General features: G+C 39.6%; 1 protein-coding gene across 2 annotated transcripts in view; it reads left to right on the top strand.

Moving 5' to 3' along the window:
• The window catches only part of LOC106868984 (uncharacterized), a 46,496-nt gene that overhangs the window by 19,949 nt on the left and 9,680 nt on the right, over positions 1 to 16,867 (top strand). Inside the window, exons 11-15 of one of the 2 annotated variants that reach the window (XM_089343423.1) lie at positions 1,106 to 1,633; positions 2,993 to 3,102; positions 4,385 to 4,461; positions 13,207 to 13,386; positions 15,145 to 15,386. In XM_089343423.1, coding sequence (XP_089199549.1) covers positions 1,106 to 1,633; positions 2,993 to 3,102; positions 4,385 to 4,461; positions 13,207 to 13,386; positions 15,145 to 15,386 — 1,137 coding nt within the window. Of the gene's footprint in view, positions 1 to 1,105; positions 1,634 to 2,992; positions 3,103 to 4,384; positions 4,462 to 13,206; positions 13,387 to 15,144; positions 15,402 to 16,867 lie in introns of both variants that reach the window. The other variant, XM_089343421.1, reaches the window with a different exon arrangement.

Below are 16,867 nucleotides of genomic sequence, written 5' to 3'. Positions count from 1 at the left end.
TTAGTGGTGGAGTGGTAAGCAGCTTGCTTACCGATCACATGGCTCAGGGTTCAGTCCCACTGTGTGACACCTTGGGCAAGTGTCTTCCGTAGCCTAAGGCTGACCAAGACCTAGTGAGTGAATTTGGTAGACAGAAACTGAAATGTAGCGAGCTGGCAGAAACATTAGCACACCGGGCGATATGCTTAATGGTATTTCGTCTGTCTTTATGTTCTGAGTTCAAATTCCGCTGAGGTCGACTTAGCCTTTCATCTTTTTGGGGTTGATAAATTAAGTACCAGTTATGCACTGGGGTCGATATAATCGACTTAATCCTTTTGTCTGTCCTTGTTTGTCCCCTCAGTGTTTAGACCCTTGTGGGTAGGAAAGAAATAAGAAACTAAAAGAAGCCCATCTGCATGGCTCAGTGGTTAGAGCATCAGGCTCACATGAGGTAGTGAGTTCGATTCCCAGACTGAGCTCTGTGTTGTGTTCTTGAGCAAGACACTTTATTTCACGTTGCTCCAGTCCACTCAGCTGTAGAAATGAGTTGTGGCATCACTGGTGCCACGTTGTATCAGATTTTGCCTACCCTTGGATAAACATTGGTGGTATGAAGTGGGGGGGCTGGTATGCATGAGTGATGGCTGGTTTTCTATAAACAACTTTGCCCAGACTTATGTATGTATGTACATATGTATGTATGTATGTATGTGTATATGTATGTATGTATATATATATATATATATATATATATATATATATATATATATATATATATTATATATATGTATACACACACACATACACACACACACATAGATATATATACACACGTATATGTATGTATATCTATGTGTGTGTGTGTGTGTGTGTATATCTTTGTGTATGTGTTTGTCACCCCACTACCGCTTGACAACCCGAGTTGGTGTGATTATGTTCCCATGACTTAGCAGTTCAGTAAAAGAGACTGATAGAATAAGTACTAGGCTTAAAAGGTAAAAAAGAAGTACTAGAGTCGATTCATTCGACTAAAATTTTGAGACAGGTGCCCCAGCATGGCCACAGTAAGAGAATAAGCAATTAATTAAAAAGATGAATGATGCAGTGTTTTACCTGTTCACAGGTGTGCAAATTGACATCAAGAATAAGAACCAATATCAGCAACTAGTGTCACTGTGTACCACATCAAACACTAATTTAACCTATGCTGAACGCATCATGCTGAAACAACACAGGCAAAAAACTCCTCAGCCAACCAGCAATGTCAAGTCTCCTTCCGAATATGACCCTCAAGTCACAAATCAGCAACTTGACAACGGGAAGCAACCTCCACAGTCTGTAGACAATGTTGATTCAGATGATGAAAGGCAGTGCATCACTGATGAGATGGAGCAGGGTCAAACGCCACAGGTGAGTGGTGGTCAAGGCTACGTCACTGCTGAAGACACACGCATCATTGAGAAAAGATCTGGTGACACCCAGCGACCTCTACAGTCATCAAAGGAGGTTACTTCTACAGGTAAGAACCAATGTACCACTGAGTCGCAGTCAAATGAAGGAGAAGAACAAGAAACAGTTGCTGAGGCTGAAGAATCTAAAACACAGCAGAAACCAGAAGAGACAGAGATTGGTGGAAATTCTCTTGTGTCAGGTAAACTATTATTGCCTTATATTTCGTTTTTGTACTTGGTATTTTTTGGGAGGGTCATTATGCCAATGCTAAACACACACACTGGTTCTCTTTTACTTCGTTTAAATATTTGAATTGTCAGTTGGTTAACCATTTAACTGATTAACTAATTGATTGTTTGATTTATTGTTTGGTCAACCAGTCGACTAGGTTTGCCAAAGTCCTTTCCTTGTCGTCCGGACCTCATCCTTATCAATGATGCGCCGTCTCTATTCCAGGTTTGGATGGCCACAAAAGGATTTTGACAAAGCTAGTTGAGTGGTTGATGGACCAAACAATTAATTAAACAATTCATTAGTTGATTGATTTAATGGCTAACTAATTGACAAATAGATACAAAGAAATGCAACAGAACCAGCATCATCATCATCATCATCATCATCATCATCCTTTAATGTCCATTTTCCATGCTGGCATGGGTTGGACGGTTTGACCAGAGCTGACAAGCTGGAGAGCTGCACCAGGTTCCAGTCTAATTTGGCTTGGTTTCTCGGACCGAATGTCCTTCTTAATGCCAACCACTTTACAGTGTGTGTTGGCTGCTTTTACCATGGTGCCAGCCGTGTGCGTTTATTATTGGCAGCAGAATTGTTACCATGCTGGACAATGTTCTTAGTGCCATTTTAAACATCTTCATATTATGATTATAATATATTATGATTATAATATATATATACATGCATATATATATATATATATATATATATATATATATATATATATATATATATATATATATATATATATACATACATACATATACATGCATATATATAATATATATATATATATATACATGTATATATATATATATATATATATATATATATATATATATATATATATATATATATATATATATATGTATGTATAACATGTGTATGAGAAGGGATGACCACTAAGTGGACATCCTATATGTATGTATATGTATATTTATATATATATATATATATATATATATATATATATATATATATATATATATATATATACACATATATATATATATATATATATATATATATATATATATATATATAGAGAGAGAGAGAGAGAGAGAGAGAGAGAGAGAGAGAGAGAGAAATAGATAGACAGATAGATAGATAGATTACTGGAATAACCATGTAATTTAATCTTACAGTTAAAGGATTAAAATAATTTTTTTTGAAAATTCAGAATCCGACATGTTTAAATATTTTCCTGATTTTGAAATTTTTTAAAATTCAATTTAATTATCTTAAAATTTTTTACTTTTGTTTTATCATTTCATTTTCTTTTCTTTTTTTTTTAAATTTTCTTCCACTTTTCTGCTGGCAAAAGGAGAAGCAAACCCTGCTGGTGATGTAGAATCAGTGTCTTTTACTTCTCTGTACAAAATGGTAACCCAAGCTGTACCATCTGCAAACCAGAACAATGACGATATTGGTGATGTAAGTTTATGATTGAAGTATCCTATAATGCTGTACTGTTGTAATTTAGCCCAGGGCAGTCCTGATTGAGCAGACCTATGATCAAAATCATTCCAGCTGTGAACATGACACATTGGAGAAAAAATGTTTAACCCAAGTCTTATGTATTAACCCTTTAGCATTCAGATTCCTCTATCAAAAATTAATGCCTATTCATTCACATTGTTTTGGAGTAATCATGGATTATCTCATAGCTTCAGGATTTTGATGATCTGATAATTAATTTTAAGAATAACATTGTAGGGGAGGTGTAAGAGTCAGTTTGAACATAAAACAGAATATTTGGGTTGGTTTGAATACTAAAGTGTTAAACTAAGTTGACAGAAACTGTTCTGAAGCCCATCCTATGGATTGTGTCTACAATTCAAGGAGTGATCCTTTGGATTATAGATTATAGATTAAAGGGGTCAGCTATGTCCTTATATCTTGGTTTGAATACTAAAGTGTTAAACTAAGTTGACAGAAACTGTTCTGAAGCCCATCCTACGGATTGTATCTACAATTCAAGGAGTGATCCCTTGGATTATAGATTATAGATTAAAGGGGCCAGCTATGTCCTTATATCTTTTATTATCTGATCTTTTACTTGTTTCAGTCATTGGACTGTGACCATGCTGGAGCACCACCTTGAAGGATTTTAGTCAAACAAATCAACACCAGTACTAACGTTTTAAGTCTAGTACTTATTCTGTTGAGTTATAAGGAGAACCTAGGATTGCTTAGTTTGCTTCAGATCACATCCATGGACAAACCTTGAGTAAAGTTACATAGGCTGCTAACCAGCCGAAAGCAGCTGGATGCAAATGCAACTGCCAGTCTTCTATACAGCAGAAATGTGCGTCGGACAAATTTAAATCAAATATGCTGTATAAGTGACTGAGGGAATACAAAATATGTAGATGTACTAATCTCTATAGTCATTATAATTGTCTTATATATATATATATATATATATATATACACATACATACATATATCATCATCATCATCATTATCATCTAATGTCTGCCTTCTATACTAGCATGGGTAGGATATATATATATAATACATATATTTATATTTACATACACACAACCACATATATATATATATATATGTGTGTGTGTGCATAAATATATATGTAGGTGCCTGTATTATGTATGTGTACGTTCATATATATATATATATATATATATATACACACACACATACAGGCGCATGTATATGCGCCCATTCACATGCATCTGTTACTGTGTTTCTGTAGGATCTTCACAGACAAGTACAAGTTGTTCCATTATTCAATTCCAGTCGAGCATGTGCCAGTTGCAATTCTTATTACAGGTAAGTCTCTTTCCTTCACTTCACAGACTGTTTCTAACCAACAGTCTTTGATCAATCACACACACATACACACACACACACACACATGCATACATTTACTGCATGTGGATATATATCAACATATATACATACAGTGGAGGCGCAATGGCCCAGTGGTTAGGGCAGCGGACTCGCGGTCATAGGATGACGGTTTCGATTCCCAGACCGGGCATTGTGAGTGTTTATTGAGCGAAAACACCTAAAGTTCCACGAGGCTCCGGCAGGGGATGGTGGCGAACCCTGCTGTACTCCTCCACCACAATCTTCTCTCACTCTTACTCCCTGTTTCTGTTGTGCCTGTAATTCAAAGGGTCAGCCTTGTCACACAGTGTCATGCTAAATATCCCCGAGAACTATGTTATGGGTACACGTGTCTGTGGAGTGCTCAGCCACTTGCACGTTAATTCTACGAGCAGGCTGTTCCGTTGATTGGATCAACTGGAACCCTTGATGTTGTAAGCGATGGAGTGCCAACAACATATACATACACATACACAGACACACACACACACATATATATATATATAAGTGCAAGAATGGCTGTGTGGTAAAAAGCTTGCTTCCCAACCACATGGTTTTGGGTTCAGTCCTACTGTGTGGTACCTTGGGCTCGTGTCTTCTACTATTGCCTCAGGGCAACCAAAGTATTGTGAGTGGATTTAATAAATGGATACTGAAAGAAGCCCATCATATATATGTCTATGTGGGAAGCACGTGGTTGGGAACCCAGAACCCAGAACTATGTGGTTGGGAAACACGCTTCTTACCACATGACCACGGTTGTCTGTATATATAATATACGTACTTGTATGTTTTAATGTGCTTTCTTTGAATCACACCGTACTCTAAGCCCTGATCACCACCATGCAAGCAGTGTCTGTTATTTTCTATCTCCCATGGAAACGTGTCTGGCCTTGGGGAAATATTTCTTTGCTTTGGAAATAGGTGAGGGTAGGCAACAGGAAGGGCATCCAGCTGTAGACAAGCAGGCTTGAATCAACTCCATCTGACCCATGCAAGCATGGAAAAGTAGCTGTTGGGATGATGATGATGATGATGATGACGACGTCAAAGATGACAATGACGACGACGTCAAAGATGACAATGATGACGACGATGTGTGTGTGTGTCTTTGTGTCTGTGTTTGTCCCCAATCACCTCTTGACAACCAGTGTTGGTGTGTTTATGTCCCCATAACTTAGTAGTTCAGCAATAGAAACTGATAGAATGAATACCAGGCTTGATTGGTATTCGTTCAATTGGGGTTGATTTGTTCAATTAAAATTCTTGAAGGTGGTGCCCCAGCATGGCCGCAGTCAAATGACTGAAACAAATAAAACGATGGAAGATGAATTTTGCACAATTGTTTAATGATAGTCAATACTTCTCACACATAAAGAGATACTCCAACCATGGCCATCCCACAAATATGCACAGCACCAACACAATAAATGTTAGTGTGGGACATACAATTAAGGATTTCTTCGTTAATTTTGCAACTATTTTTCATGGATTTTTTTTGTCTGACAATTGCCAGTACCACCTGACTGGCCTTCATGCGGGTGACACGTAAAAGCACCCACTACACTCTCTGAGTGGTTGGCGTTAGGAAGGGCATCCAGCTGTAGAAACTCTGCCAAATCATATTGGAGCCTGGTGTAGACATCTGGTTTCACCAATCCTCAGTCAAATCGTCCAACCCATGCTAGCATGGAAAGCGGACGTTAAACGATGATGATGCCCTTTCTATCAGCAACTCCTTCACAATAATGAGTGGGTAAAAAAAAAAGGTAAAGACCCCCCTTCAGTCATGAATGACCATAGGATTGCACCTAGAAAGTTTTCCCCTGAGGCACAAGTCTGGCCGTGGTTGTTTATGGAAAACCAGCAATCGGCCATGCATACCAACCACCCCTCTCCACACCACCGATGTTATCCAAAAGAAAGACAAAGAGGGATACAACTTGGCACCAGTGATGTTGCAACTCATTTCTACAGCTGAGTGAATGGGAACAACATGAAATAAAGTCTCTTGCTCAAAAAACAAAAAAATGGTACCATATGGATTAACTGATGCTAAGCATGATGGGGATATATCTGCTTGCCAGACTCAGTTATCTATGAAAAATAGATTAATATAAATTCTATAGATAGAAAGATGCAGGAGTGGCTGTGTGGTAAGAAGCTTGCTTACCAACCACATGGTTCTGGGTTCATTCCCACTGCGTGGCACCTTGGGCAAGTGTCTTCTACTATAGCCTCGGGCCGACCAAAGCCTGAAAGAAGCCTGTCGTATATATATGTGTATATACCTATATGAGTGTGTGTCTGTGTTTGTCCACCCCCAGTACCACCTGACAACTGGTGTTGGTGTGTTTACATCCTCGTAACTTAGCAGTTCAGCAAAAAAGAACAATAGAATAAGTACCAGGCTTTAAAAAACAAGTATGGGGTTTGGTTCGTTTGACTAAAAATTCAAGGCAATGCCCCAGCATGGCCACAGTCTAATAACTGAAAGAGATAAAAGATTTGTAAAATTTGTGAGATAGAGAACGTTTTTAAACAGAGCTTTGTAAATATAACACAAAATAAATATCGACATTTTTTTTTTTTTGTTTACACTTGCAGTTCTGTAATACCGAAAACCTCATATCAGTCCCTCACCACTGATAGCAGGAGACAGGGAAAATATCCCTTTCTTCGTCGGACATATGATACGCCACAGCATAGATAATAAAGCCTTCTAGCAGAACTCTTCAGGAGTATCTATGAACAGAATAGATTATCTGTTAGTACTACAGATAGACGAAATACTTCTAAAATATCAATATGTGTGTGAAAGAGAGAGAAAGAGAAAGAGAGAGAGCAGTTTATATATTGGTGCTTTGTAAATAACACATAATAAATATAGATATTTTATTTCGTTTAAATTGTCTCTTAATGTTTTTTAGCATTCAATGCTTTTTGTGTCAGTTGGTCACCAACGATGGAGACAAGGAGATAATATCTCTGTTTTTTGGTCAGATAATATATGTGTGTGTCTGTATGTATATATATGTGTGTGTATATGCATATGTATACACACACATGTATAAATATATATGAGAAGTTTAGGTCAGTTAAAATATATACATATATATATATATATATATATATATATATATATATATATATATATATATATATGTATGTATATATATTTTCCTGGTGAAGGGTGGTTTATGGGGTTACTCTGGGTTTCCTATCCATAAGGGGTTTAACTTTATGGCGTATCTTCAGACCCCAAGACCTGTTGGCCTATGACCTCTTAGAGTGTCCTTCTCCAGATTTATGTTTTTCTAAAAACGATATATATATATATATATATATATAGATAGATAGATAGATAGATAGATAAATATATATATATATATATATATATATATATATATATATATATATATACATATATACATACATACACAACCTTCGTAAATTAGGCCTCACTGAGGCAATGACTAGTGACCAAGACCTTTGGAAATATGCTGTGCTTGAGAAGACCCAGCAAGCCAAGTGAGACCATAACCCGTGGCCTATGCCAGGGTTGTAACTAGCCCACTTATGCGTACTTTTCCTTTATTGGACACTAAACTTGGCTTGCGAAGACCTGTTGAGGCAAGTGAAATCGAAATTCAAATCGAATTCGATGACTAGCATCCATGCTAGTGGAGCACTAAGAGCACCATCCGAGCGTGATCGTTGCCAGAGCAGCTGACTAGCTTCTGTGCTGGTGGCACGTAAAAAGCACCATTCAAGCATGATCGCAGACAAGCCCATCATAGTTCAGGCTTTCTTTGCTAGAAACCACTTGATGCAACCCTCAGGCATCAGTCTGCTAACCGCCAGCATCAAATGTAGTCCTACTACCACATGGTGTGTCTTTGTTTGGCAGTTTTTTTCCCTTGTTCGGCAATTTTCACAGTGGCCAAAGCAAAGGACCAGCATGATTCCATGAAATTCCATTTTCTACTGGAGAAATTGGCACCCAAAACAGTTGTCATGCTTCAAAGAGCTTACAAGGATGCTGCCATGAGCAAAACACAAGTTTACAAGTGGTTTACTTTCTTTAGAAATGGTCACCTGTCACTTGAAGACCAACCTCGGATGACCGTCAACCCACTGAACAAATGGAAACAATGAAAATTCTTGAACTAATCTTAGAAGACCATCACCAAATTATTGACGAATTTGTTGATATGACTAGTGTGTCCTGGAGCTCCTGCCAACGAACTTTGAGTGAGGAATTGTGAATGAGAAGAGTTGCGGTAAAATTTGTGCCTCGTCTGCTCATGAAAAATCAAAAGCAGTCACGAGTAAATGTGTGTTGTGAACTGAAAGAAGAGTTGGAAGTTGATCCAGACCTTTTTTCGAAAGTCATCATTACTTTCAAGACAGTACTTCTTGATACATCAAACATTTCGGCTGTTTTTGTTATGCTAGCATCTGCCATACGAGCACCAACAATTTGACCTCTTTGAAAGTCTGATAGACCTGTCATTTTAATGGATTTTAATTACCTTTTTCAGATGATATCTGAAAAGAAACAGCAATTTTAGCAAAACATATTAAGCAACACTAATAACAAATCAAAAAACATAAAAATAAAACAAGCTTTTGACAGTTTTATAGATATTTCAAAATTATGATGCTAGGTGTTTCCGTTGTTTTGTCCAACCCCTGTATGTCTATGTATATGCATGTATGTATGCATTTCTTTGAATACCATATAGGATAATTGTTGTGGTGATGGACAGTAACAACCCTTAGGATTAAAAGGTGGACTCACCAAACTCTTATAAAAGAGTGACGTGTATTTGTTGAGATGACAGAGGACATTTTAAGTCTCGCGTAGCAGTAGTCAAAGTACATCGTGTGAATGCATAGCTTTACCTCTGCTTCATAAAATGATATGAGGTCTGATGAATAAGTATCCGGATTGTTGTCATAGTAATGAAGCTAAAGGACAGAGAGTGAAGCCTCTTAGCACAGATTGACTGTGAACTCTGCTGTGCATGTGCACTAAGTTTTAACATTCTAGGTCGCTTCTGCTGTTTACAGCAGTGCTTGGAAGGAAGGTGTGTAGTAAAGTGAATGTTGCATTGAGCATAACACAGGAAGTTGTCATGGTGATACCTGCTCAGAGGCCTATGCAAAGTTGTAGAAAGTGTATGGAGAGGAGTGTTATTTCTTTACTACCCACAAGGGGCTACACACAGAGGAGACAAACAAGGACAGACAAACGGATTAAATCGATTATATCGACCCCAGTGCGTAACTGGTACTTATTTAATCGACCCTGAAAGGATGAAAGGCAAAGTTGACCTCGGCGGAATTTGAACTCAGAACGTAGCGGGCAGACGAAATACCGCTGAGCATTTCGCCCGGCGTGCTAACGTTTCTGCCAGCTCACCGCCAAATATGGAGAGGAGTGTGTGAGCTGCACACAAGTGTATGAGTGGTTCAGACGTTTCCAAGATGGCCGAAAAATTGTTGATATTGACAAATGTTCTGGGAGACCCGCAACCAGCAGAACTGAGAAAAACATCACAGATGTACATGCAGCTATGAGGGAGAAATCGTCGAATCACCATCCATGAGTTATCAGAGGATGTGCAGATTAGTTACGGTTCAGTTCAGTCCATTATCACTGAAGATTTGGGTATGAGACACTTGTCTGCCAAGTTTGTACCAAAACTGCTTTCAGCTGACCCAAAAAGGCACTTGGGTTTCAGTTGCACAAGATCTCCTTGATTGTGTCGAGAACAATGAAAACCTTTTTGAAAACTTTGTGTAGGCCTCTAAGCAGGTATTGCCAATGTTTTCGCCGAATTTAATGCAGATTTTCTGTTCAGCTGACTCTGTCATGGTCAATGCGACAATCACACGCTACACATGTTCCATCCAATCGCTGCTGTAAACAGCAGAAGCGAGCTGGAACATTAAAACTTAGTGTGCAGGCAGAGCAGAGTTCAAGATCAGTCTGCACCCAGCAGCTTTGTTCTCCATGCTTTATCTTCGTTACTATAGGAACAGTCCGAATACTTATTGATCAGACCATGGGTATCCAAATACAAGGATATAAAAATGATTCTCCATGCCAGTGTTCAATTTGTATACAGAGCTCATAAATGTAGGAGTGAAGAACAGGTTTGGTGAGGCACACAAGAAAATAAAAGAGCAGAGTAACAGGCAAAACCATTTGAAAAATATGCATTGTCCATGTGAAATTGTAATTGCTTTTACAATTTGTTCCAGAACATTCCAGGGAAATACCATTATCACTGATATATATATATACGTTTATGATCCCTTGATTTTGAAGCTAGATTGGTAAGTTCCAATGCATGAAAGCGTTGGCCCTTGAGCCACTCTCTAACTCTGGCTAATTAATAATGAAAGGGGCAAATATATTCATGCTTTGAGTTCTTCTTTCCTGTTTGCATCACCAAACCTAGACATGCATGCATGCGTGCACACACACACACACACACACACACACACACACACACACACACTGTTTCATTAAAGTCACAAATGGTTTCTTTCAGCTTTAATATAATAGAATAAGTACCAAGTTTAAAGAAAACAAAACAGTATGTTGTGGGGGTTGAGTCATTCAACTGAAAATTCTTATAGCCATTGCTCCAGCATGGCCACCATCTAATGACTGAAACAAGCAAAAGATAAAAGATACTATATATATATATATATATATATATATATATGTGTGTGTGTGTGTGTGTGTGTGTATATGTATGTATGTATGTATGTATGTAGGTAGGTATATATATATATATATATATATATATATATATATATATATATGTGTGTGTGTGTGTGTGTGTATATATATATATATATATATATATATATATATATATATATATATATGGGAGAATTTACGAAAAAAACAACAGACGAGGACAGGTGGTGTAAACAACAAATGGATGTATTAGTTTAACGCTCGGGAATAGAGAAAGTCTTTAACGTTTCGAGCCTATGCTCTTCAACTGAAAGGAACACAGAAAGAAATAAGGAGAGAAACAAGGAGAAAAAAATTATAAATGTAGTGGTCAGTGATCTATCATGGCGAAAAGGACGATGTTACTGTTGTTTAAGCCCTATTGACACACAGTCTGTGTCTGTATAGTGTTTGCAAGGGAGGTCATCGCTCCCATCTCCAACCTTACGTGATACTCACAGACCATGGTTTCTGGGTGTTTACCCGTCCTCAGTGTGAGATAATCACTGGCTGTTGATGGAAGCTTTCTCCATTTGCAAACACTATATATACTTTAAGCGACACACAGTTGCTGATTTTGTATAGAGAAAAACAACTTGTTTTAAATCTCTCAGTGATACTTTTACTGTGTATATAAATCATCTCTATCATCATCGTTTAACATCCGCTTTCCATGCTAGCATGGGTTGGACGATTTGACTGAGGACTGGTGAAACCAGATGGCTACACCAGGCTCCAATCTGATTTGGCAGAGTTTCTACAGCTGGATGCCCTTCCTAACACCAACCGCTCCGAGAGTGTAGTGGGTGCTTTTACATGCCACCGGCACGAAGGCCAGTCAGGCGGTACTGGCAATGGCCATGCTCAAAATGGTGTATTTTATGTGCCACCCGCACAAGAGCCAGTCCAGGAGCACTGGCAACAATCTCGCTGGAAAGTCCTTACACATGCCACGGGCATAAGTGCCAGAAAGGCGCCCCCTCAACCCGTTTTTCGGACCACAAAAAGGGTTTGATAATTTTTCAGATTAACACCCGCATGATTTCCACTAGGGTGTTACGGTTAGGATTAGGATTAGGGTTACGGTTTTAGGGTCAGAGTTAGGGTTAGGGTTAGAGTTAACCTAGAAGGGACAGGCTCCTTATTTTTTGGTTAAGGTTGTTGGTAAGCTTTCCTAAGTTACTCCAATCCAGATCCCCAATGCAAACCTTCAGATCAACCTTCTCCTATGCAGATCTCTAATGCAACATTTAAAAAAAGAGTCAATAAGTGAAAATAACCAATAAACTGATTCCTTATGGGATTTTCCAATCAAATTGCCAGCAAACCATTTTCAGCCAAACCAATTTCAACGGATTTCGCTCAAATCTGATGTTGATGTTACTTATTTTGGTTTGAAATAAAGGACTTAATCATTTAATAATCCTAGCTTAATCCCGAGCAGCGCCGGGTTATACTGCTAGTATATATATATATATATATATATATATATATATATATATGTATGTATGTACATATATATATAAGTATGTATATATATATGTGTGTGTTTGTGTGTGCATGTGTGTGTATGCGTGTGTGTAATGTTTTTCATTAGACTAGTTTTTCTCTCTATTGATAACAGCTACTGTATCCTGACATATTAAACGTTTCATTTAATGGTTTTATTTCACTTTTAAACTGTTTATACTAAAAGCAGTGGTGGCACCTACTCACAGCTAGGTGGGCTCAGCCTATGAGAATTATTGTGTCTCAGACAGCATAAACCCAGTGCAGTGCTTTTCTCCAAATGTCAGCGATAGGGAATGAAGCCGTGACCTCTTGGTCATCCTCTCTACGCCTTTGTCTACTCCTTTTTCTTTCCAACACACACACACACACACACACAGAGCAATGTTACATTTACCAATTTTCTATCTCTGCAGTGGAGAGAGAAGACACTATTTGAGAAATAAAGGAGACAGCGATGATGAGAAGGATGACGGCACTGGAACCCATCGTCGACCCCTTTCTGTCCCCAGTGACACAATGTTTGCTAAAAGAATTGGTTTGGAAGGGTCAGCTTCTCGGACAGTGATCCCTTTTAGGGGGCAGTCTTTCAACAGGTTGGTGGAATAGTTTTAATTTTGCTTTTTAATTTTACTGTTATTTATTTTCTTTGGAGTAGCTGTGTGGTAAGTAGCTTGCTTACCAACCACATGGTTCTGGGTTCATTCCCACTGCGTGGCACCTTGGGCAAGTGTCTTCTACTATAGCCTCGGGCCGACCAAAGCCTTGTGAGTGGATTTGGTAGACGGAAACTGAAAGAAGCCTGTCATATATATATGTTTGTGTGTCTGTGTTTGTCCCCCCAGCATCGCTTGACAACCGATGCTGGTGTGTTTACACCTCCGTAACTTAGCGGTTCAGCAAAAGAGAACGATAGAATAAGTACTAGGCTTACAAAGAATAAGTCCTGGGGTCGATTTGTTCGACTAAAGGCAGTGCTCCAGCATGGCCGCAGTCAAATGAGTAAAAGAGAAAGAGTAGAGTATAGTTTTTGTGTGTATATGTGTGCGTGTGTGTATGTGTCTGTGTGTGAATGTGTGTGTATGTATGTGTATATTTGTGTGTGTGTGTATGTGTGTGAGTGTGTATGTGCATGTGAATGTGTCTCTGTGTGTGTGTATGTGTATGTAAATGCATGTGTGTTTGTGTGTGCATGTGTCTGTGTATGTATGTGTATATACGTCTGTGTGTGAGTGTGAGTGTGTGTATGTATGTGTATATTTGTGTGTGTGTGTATGTGTGTGTGTGTATGTGTGTGAGTATGTATGTGCATGTGAATGTGTCTGTGTGTTTGTGTATGTGTATGTGAATGCATGTGTGTGCATGTGTGTGAGTGTGTATATGTGTGTGTGAATATGTGTGTCTCTGTGTGCATGAATGTGTGTGTGAATGTGTGCGCGTATGTATGTGAATGTATGTGTGCGTATGTATGCATGCGTGTGTATGTGCATGTGTGTGTGTGTGAAGGTGCATGCATAGTGTTTAAGGTGTTGCGTTGTGGTCTTAAGCAAGACACTTCATTTCCCATTGCCTCCAGTCCCCTCTTATAAAGGGGTAACCCCTGCAACAGACCGGCATTCTGTCCAGGAGGAATATTGGTCTGCCCACCTAACCAGTGGGGTAGCCCCATGCAAAAGCTATAACAATACAAGGAAACATATTGTTTTTATCATCATCATTGTCCACACAGTGTCCACACAACTAAAACAGTACAATTAGGAGTGTGTATTTACTTTTGAGCTGTCTGTGTGTAAGGGTGTGTGTATATCTATTTATCTATCTATCTATCTATCTATCTATCTATCTACCTATCTGTCTGTCTGTCTGTCTGTCTGTCTGTCTATCTATCTATCTATTTATCTATCTATCTATCTGTCTATCTAGCTATCTGTCTGTCTGTTAGTCTATCTGCATCTACCTATACACCACACACACACAAAACATTCTGTAAGGTGATTGGTGTTAGGAAGGGCATCCAGCCATAAAAAAACCCTACCAAAACAGGGCTTTTACAGCTGGTGCAGTCTTCTGCCTAGCCAGCCCCCTGTCGAACCGTCCAACCCATGCCAGCATAGAAAGCAGACGTTAAATGATGATGATTGTCGGTGGTCAGCGCCAGCAAAGAAAACATCATCCAACATGAGAATCAATAATGAGCTTAAGCAAGTCTCTCAACAGCTTATTTACAGGTTGTGAAGGGAACATATTAATCTCGTAGCCCCATCCATGTCTGATATGTGCAGAGTTTGATCTCACAGTGTCTCATTTTCTTTCCCTGTAAACTATTGGTTACTGTTTTATCATCGTTGCCATAGGCAGTCGGCCCCAGCAAAGAAAACATCGTCCGACATTGAAGAGCTTGAGCAAGTCTCTCAACAGCCTGTTTACCAATTAGGTGACACGAGAAAGGATTCAGAACATTCCCTGCTTAAAGCTGGAATCGATGTCAATGGTCAGAAGACGGACTTCACGGATTTGGATTTGGCGCCAACAGATGGAAGCATAACAGCTTTTGGTGAGGACCACTCAGAGGCAGTGAAGACAATCAGAGACATCTGTGAGTCATTTGAAGGTGTTTGTTTGATGTCGCTTTTCTTGTTGTTGTCGTTGTTTTAGTTGGTGGTCGTGGTTGTAATGGTGTTGGTGGTGGCAATGATGATGATGTTGGCAGTAGTCGTTGCGATTGTGTCAGGGTAGTCAGTGATTGTGTTGGTGGTAGTTGTGATGGTGGCAGTGGTAGTGTCGTTGCTGGTGGTGGTGGCAGCGGCAGTGGTGGTGGTGATGGTGGTGGTGGTGGTGGTGGCAGTGGCGGCAGTGGTAGTGATAGGATCGTAGTTGTGATGGTGGCAGTGGTAGTGTTGTTGTTGTTGGTGGTGGTGGCAGTAGGGATGGTAGTTGTGATGGTGGTGGTGGTGGTGGTGGTAGTGGCAGCGGTGGCAGTGGTAGTGATAGGGATCGTAGTTGTGATGGTGGCAGTGGTAGTGTTGTTGCTGGTGGTGGTGGCGGCGGCAGTGGTGGTGGTGGTGGTGGTGGTGGTGGTGGCAGTGGTGGCAGTGGTAGTGATAGGGATCGTAGTTGTGATGGTGGTAGTGTTGTTGTTGTTGTTGGTGGTGGCAGTAGTGGTGGTGGCGAATGTTGGTGGTGGTTGCGGCAGCAGCGGTGGCAGTAGGGATGGTAGTTGTGATGGTGGTGGTGTTGGTGATGGTGGTGGTGATTGTGTTGGTGATTCTGTTGGTGGTAGTGTTGGTGGCAGTGGTATCAAAAGTGGTAGTGTTTGTCGTGATGGTGGTTTGGTGGTGGTTGTGATTATGTTGGTGGTGGTGTTGGTGGTAGTTTTTGTGATGATGGTGTTAGTAGTTGCAATTACATTGGTGGCGGTGATATTGGAAGCGGTGGTGGTGGTGGTGGTGACGACAGTGGTGTTGGTAGTTGTGATTGCATTGGTGGTTGTTGTGGTGGTATTTTGTGTCTGTCCCCCAGAGTATTTCATGTCCTCATAACTAAAGATGAAAAATGGCGTTAGAGGTGGTAGTGTTGGTTCCAAAGCATGCAGCCTAACTACAGAGCCATACCTGTACACACACGCACACACACATGCATACACACACATGCATACACACACATCCATACAAACACATGCATGCATACACACACACATGCATACACACACACATGCATGCACACATATGCATACACACACACACACATATCCATACACACACACACACATATCTATAATAATAAACGTGAAATTCTGTCTGTTTGGAACCCCTGTATCTCAGTCTACATTTGATCGACACAGACATATTATAACTTCTGTGTCACGCTGAATCTCCCCGAGAACTACGTTAAGGGTACACGTGTGTGTGGAGTGCTCAGCCACTTGCACGTTAACTTCATGAGCAGGCTGTTCCGTTGATCGGATCAACTGGAACTCTCGTCATCGTAACTGAATGCCAACAACAATAGTCATATTATTTAGCTCTCTTTAGTTTTGGGCTGTTGGCCCAATTTGCCCTCAACAGAAGCTAGCTTAAA

Source organism: Octopus bimaculoides, chromosome 27, assembly GCF_046866305.1.
Source record: "Octopus bimaculoides isolate indiv1 chromosome 27, ASM4686630v1, whole genome shotgun sequence".
NCBI lineage: Eukaryota > Metazoa > Mollusca > Cephalopoda > Octopoda > Octopodidae > Octopus > Octopus bimaculoides.
The sequence above is the reverse complement of the archived record's forward strand: the minus strand, read 5'-3'. Positions and strand labels throughout refer to the sequence as shown.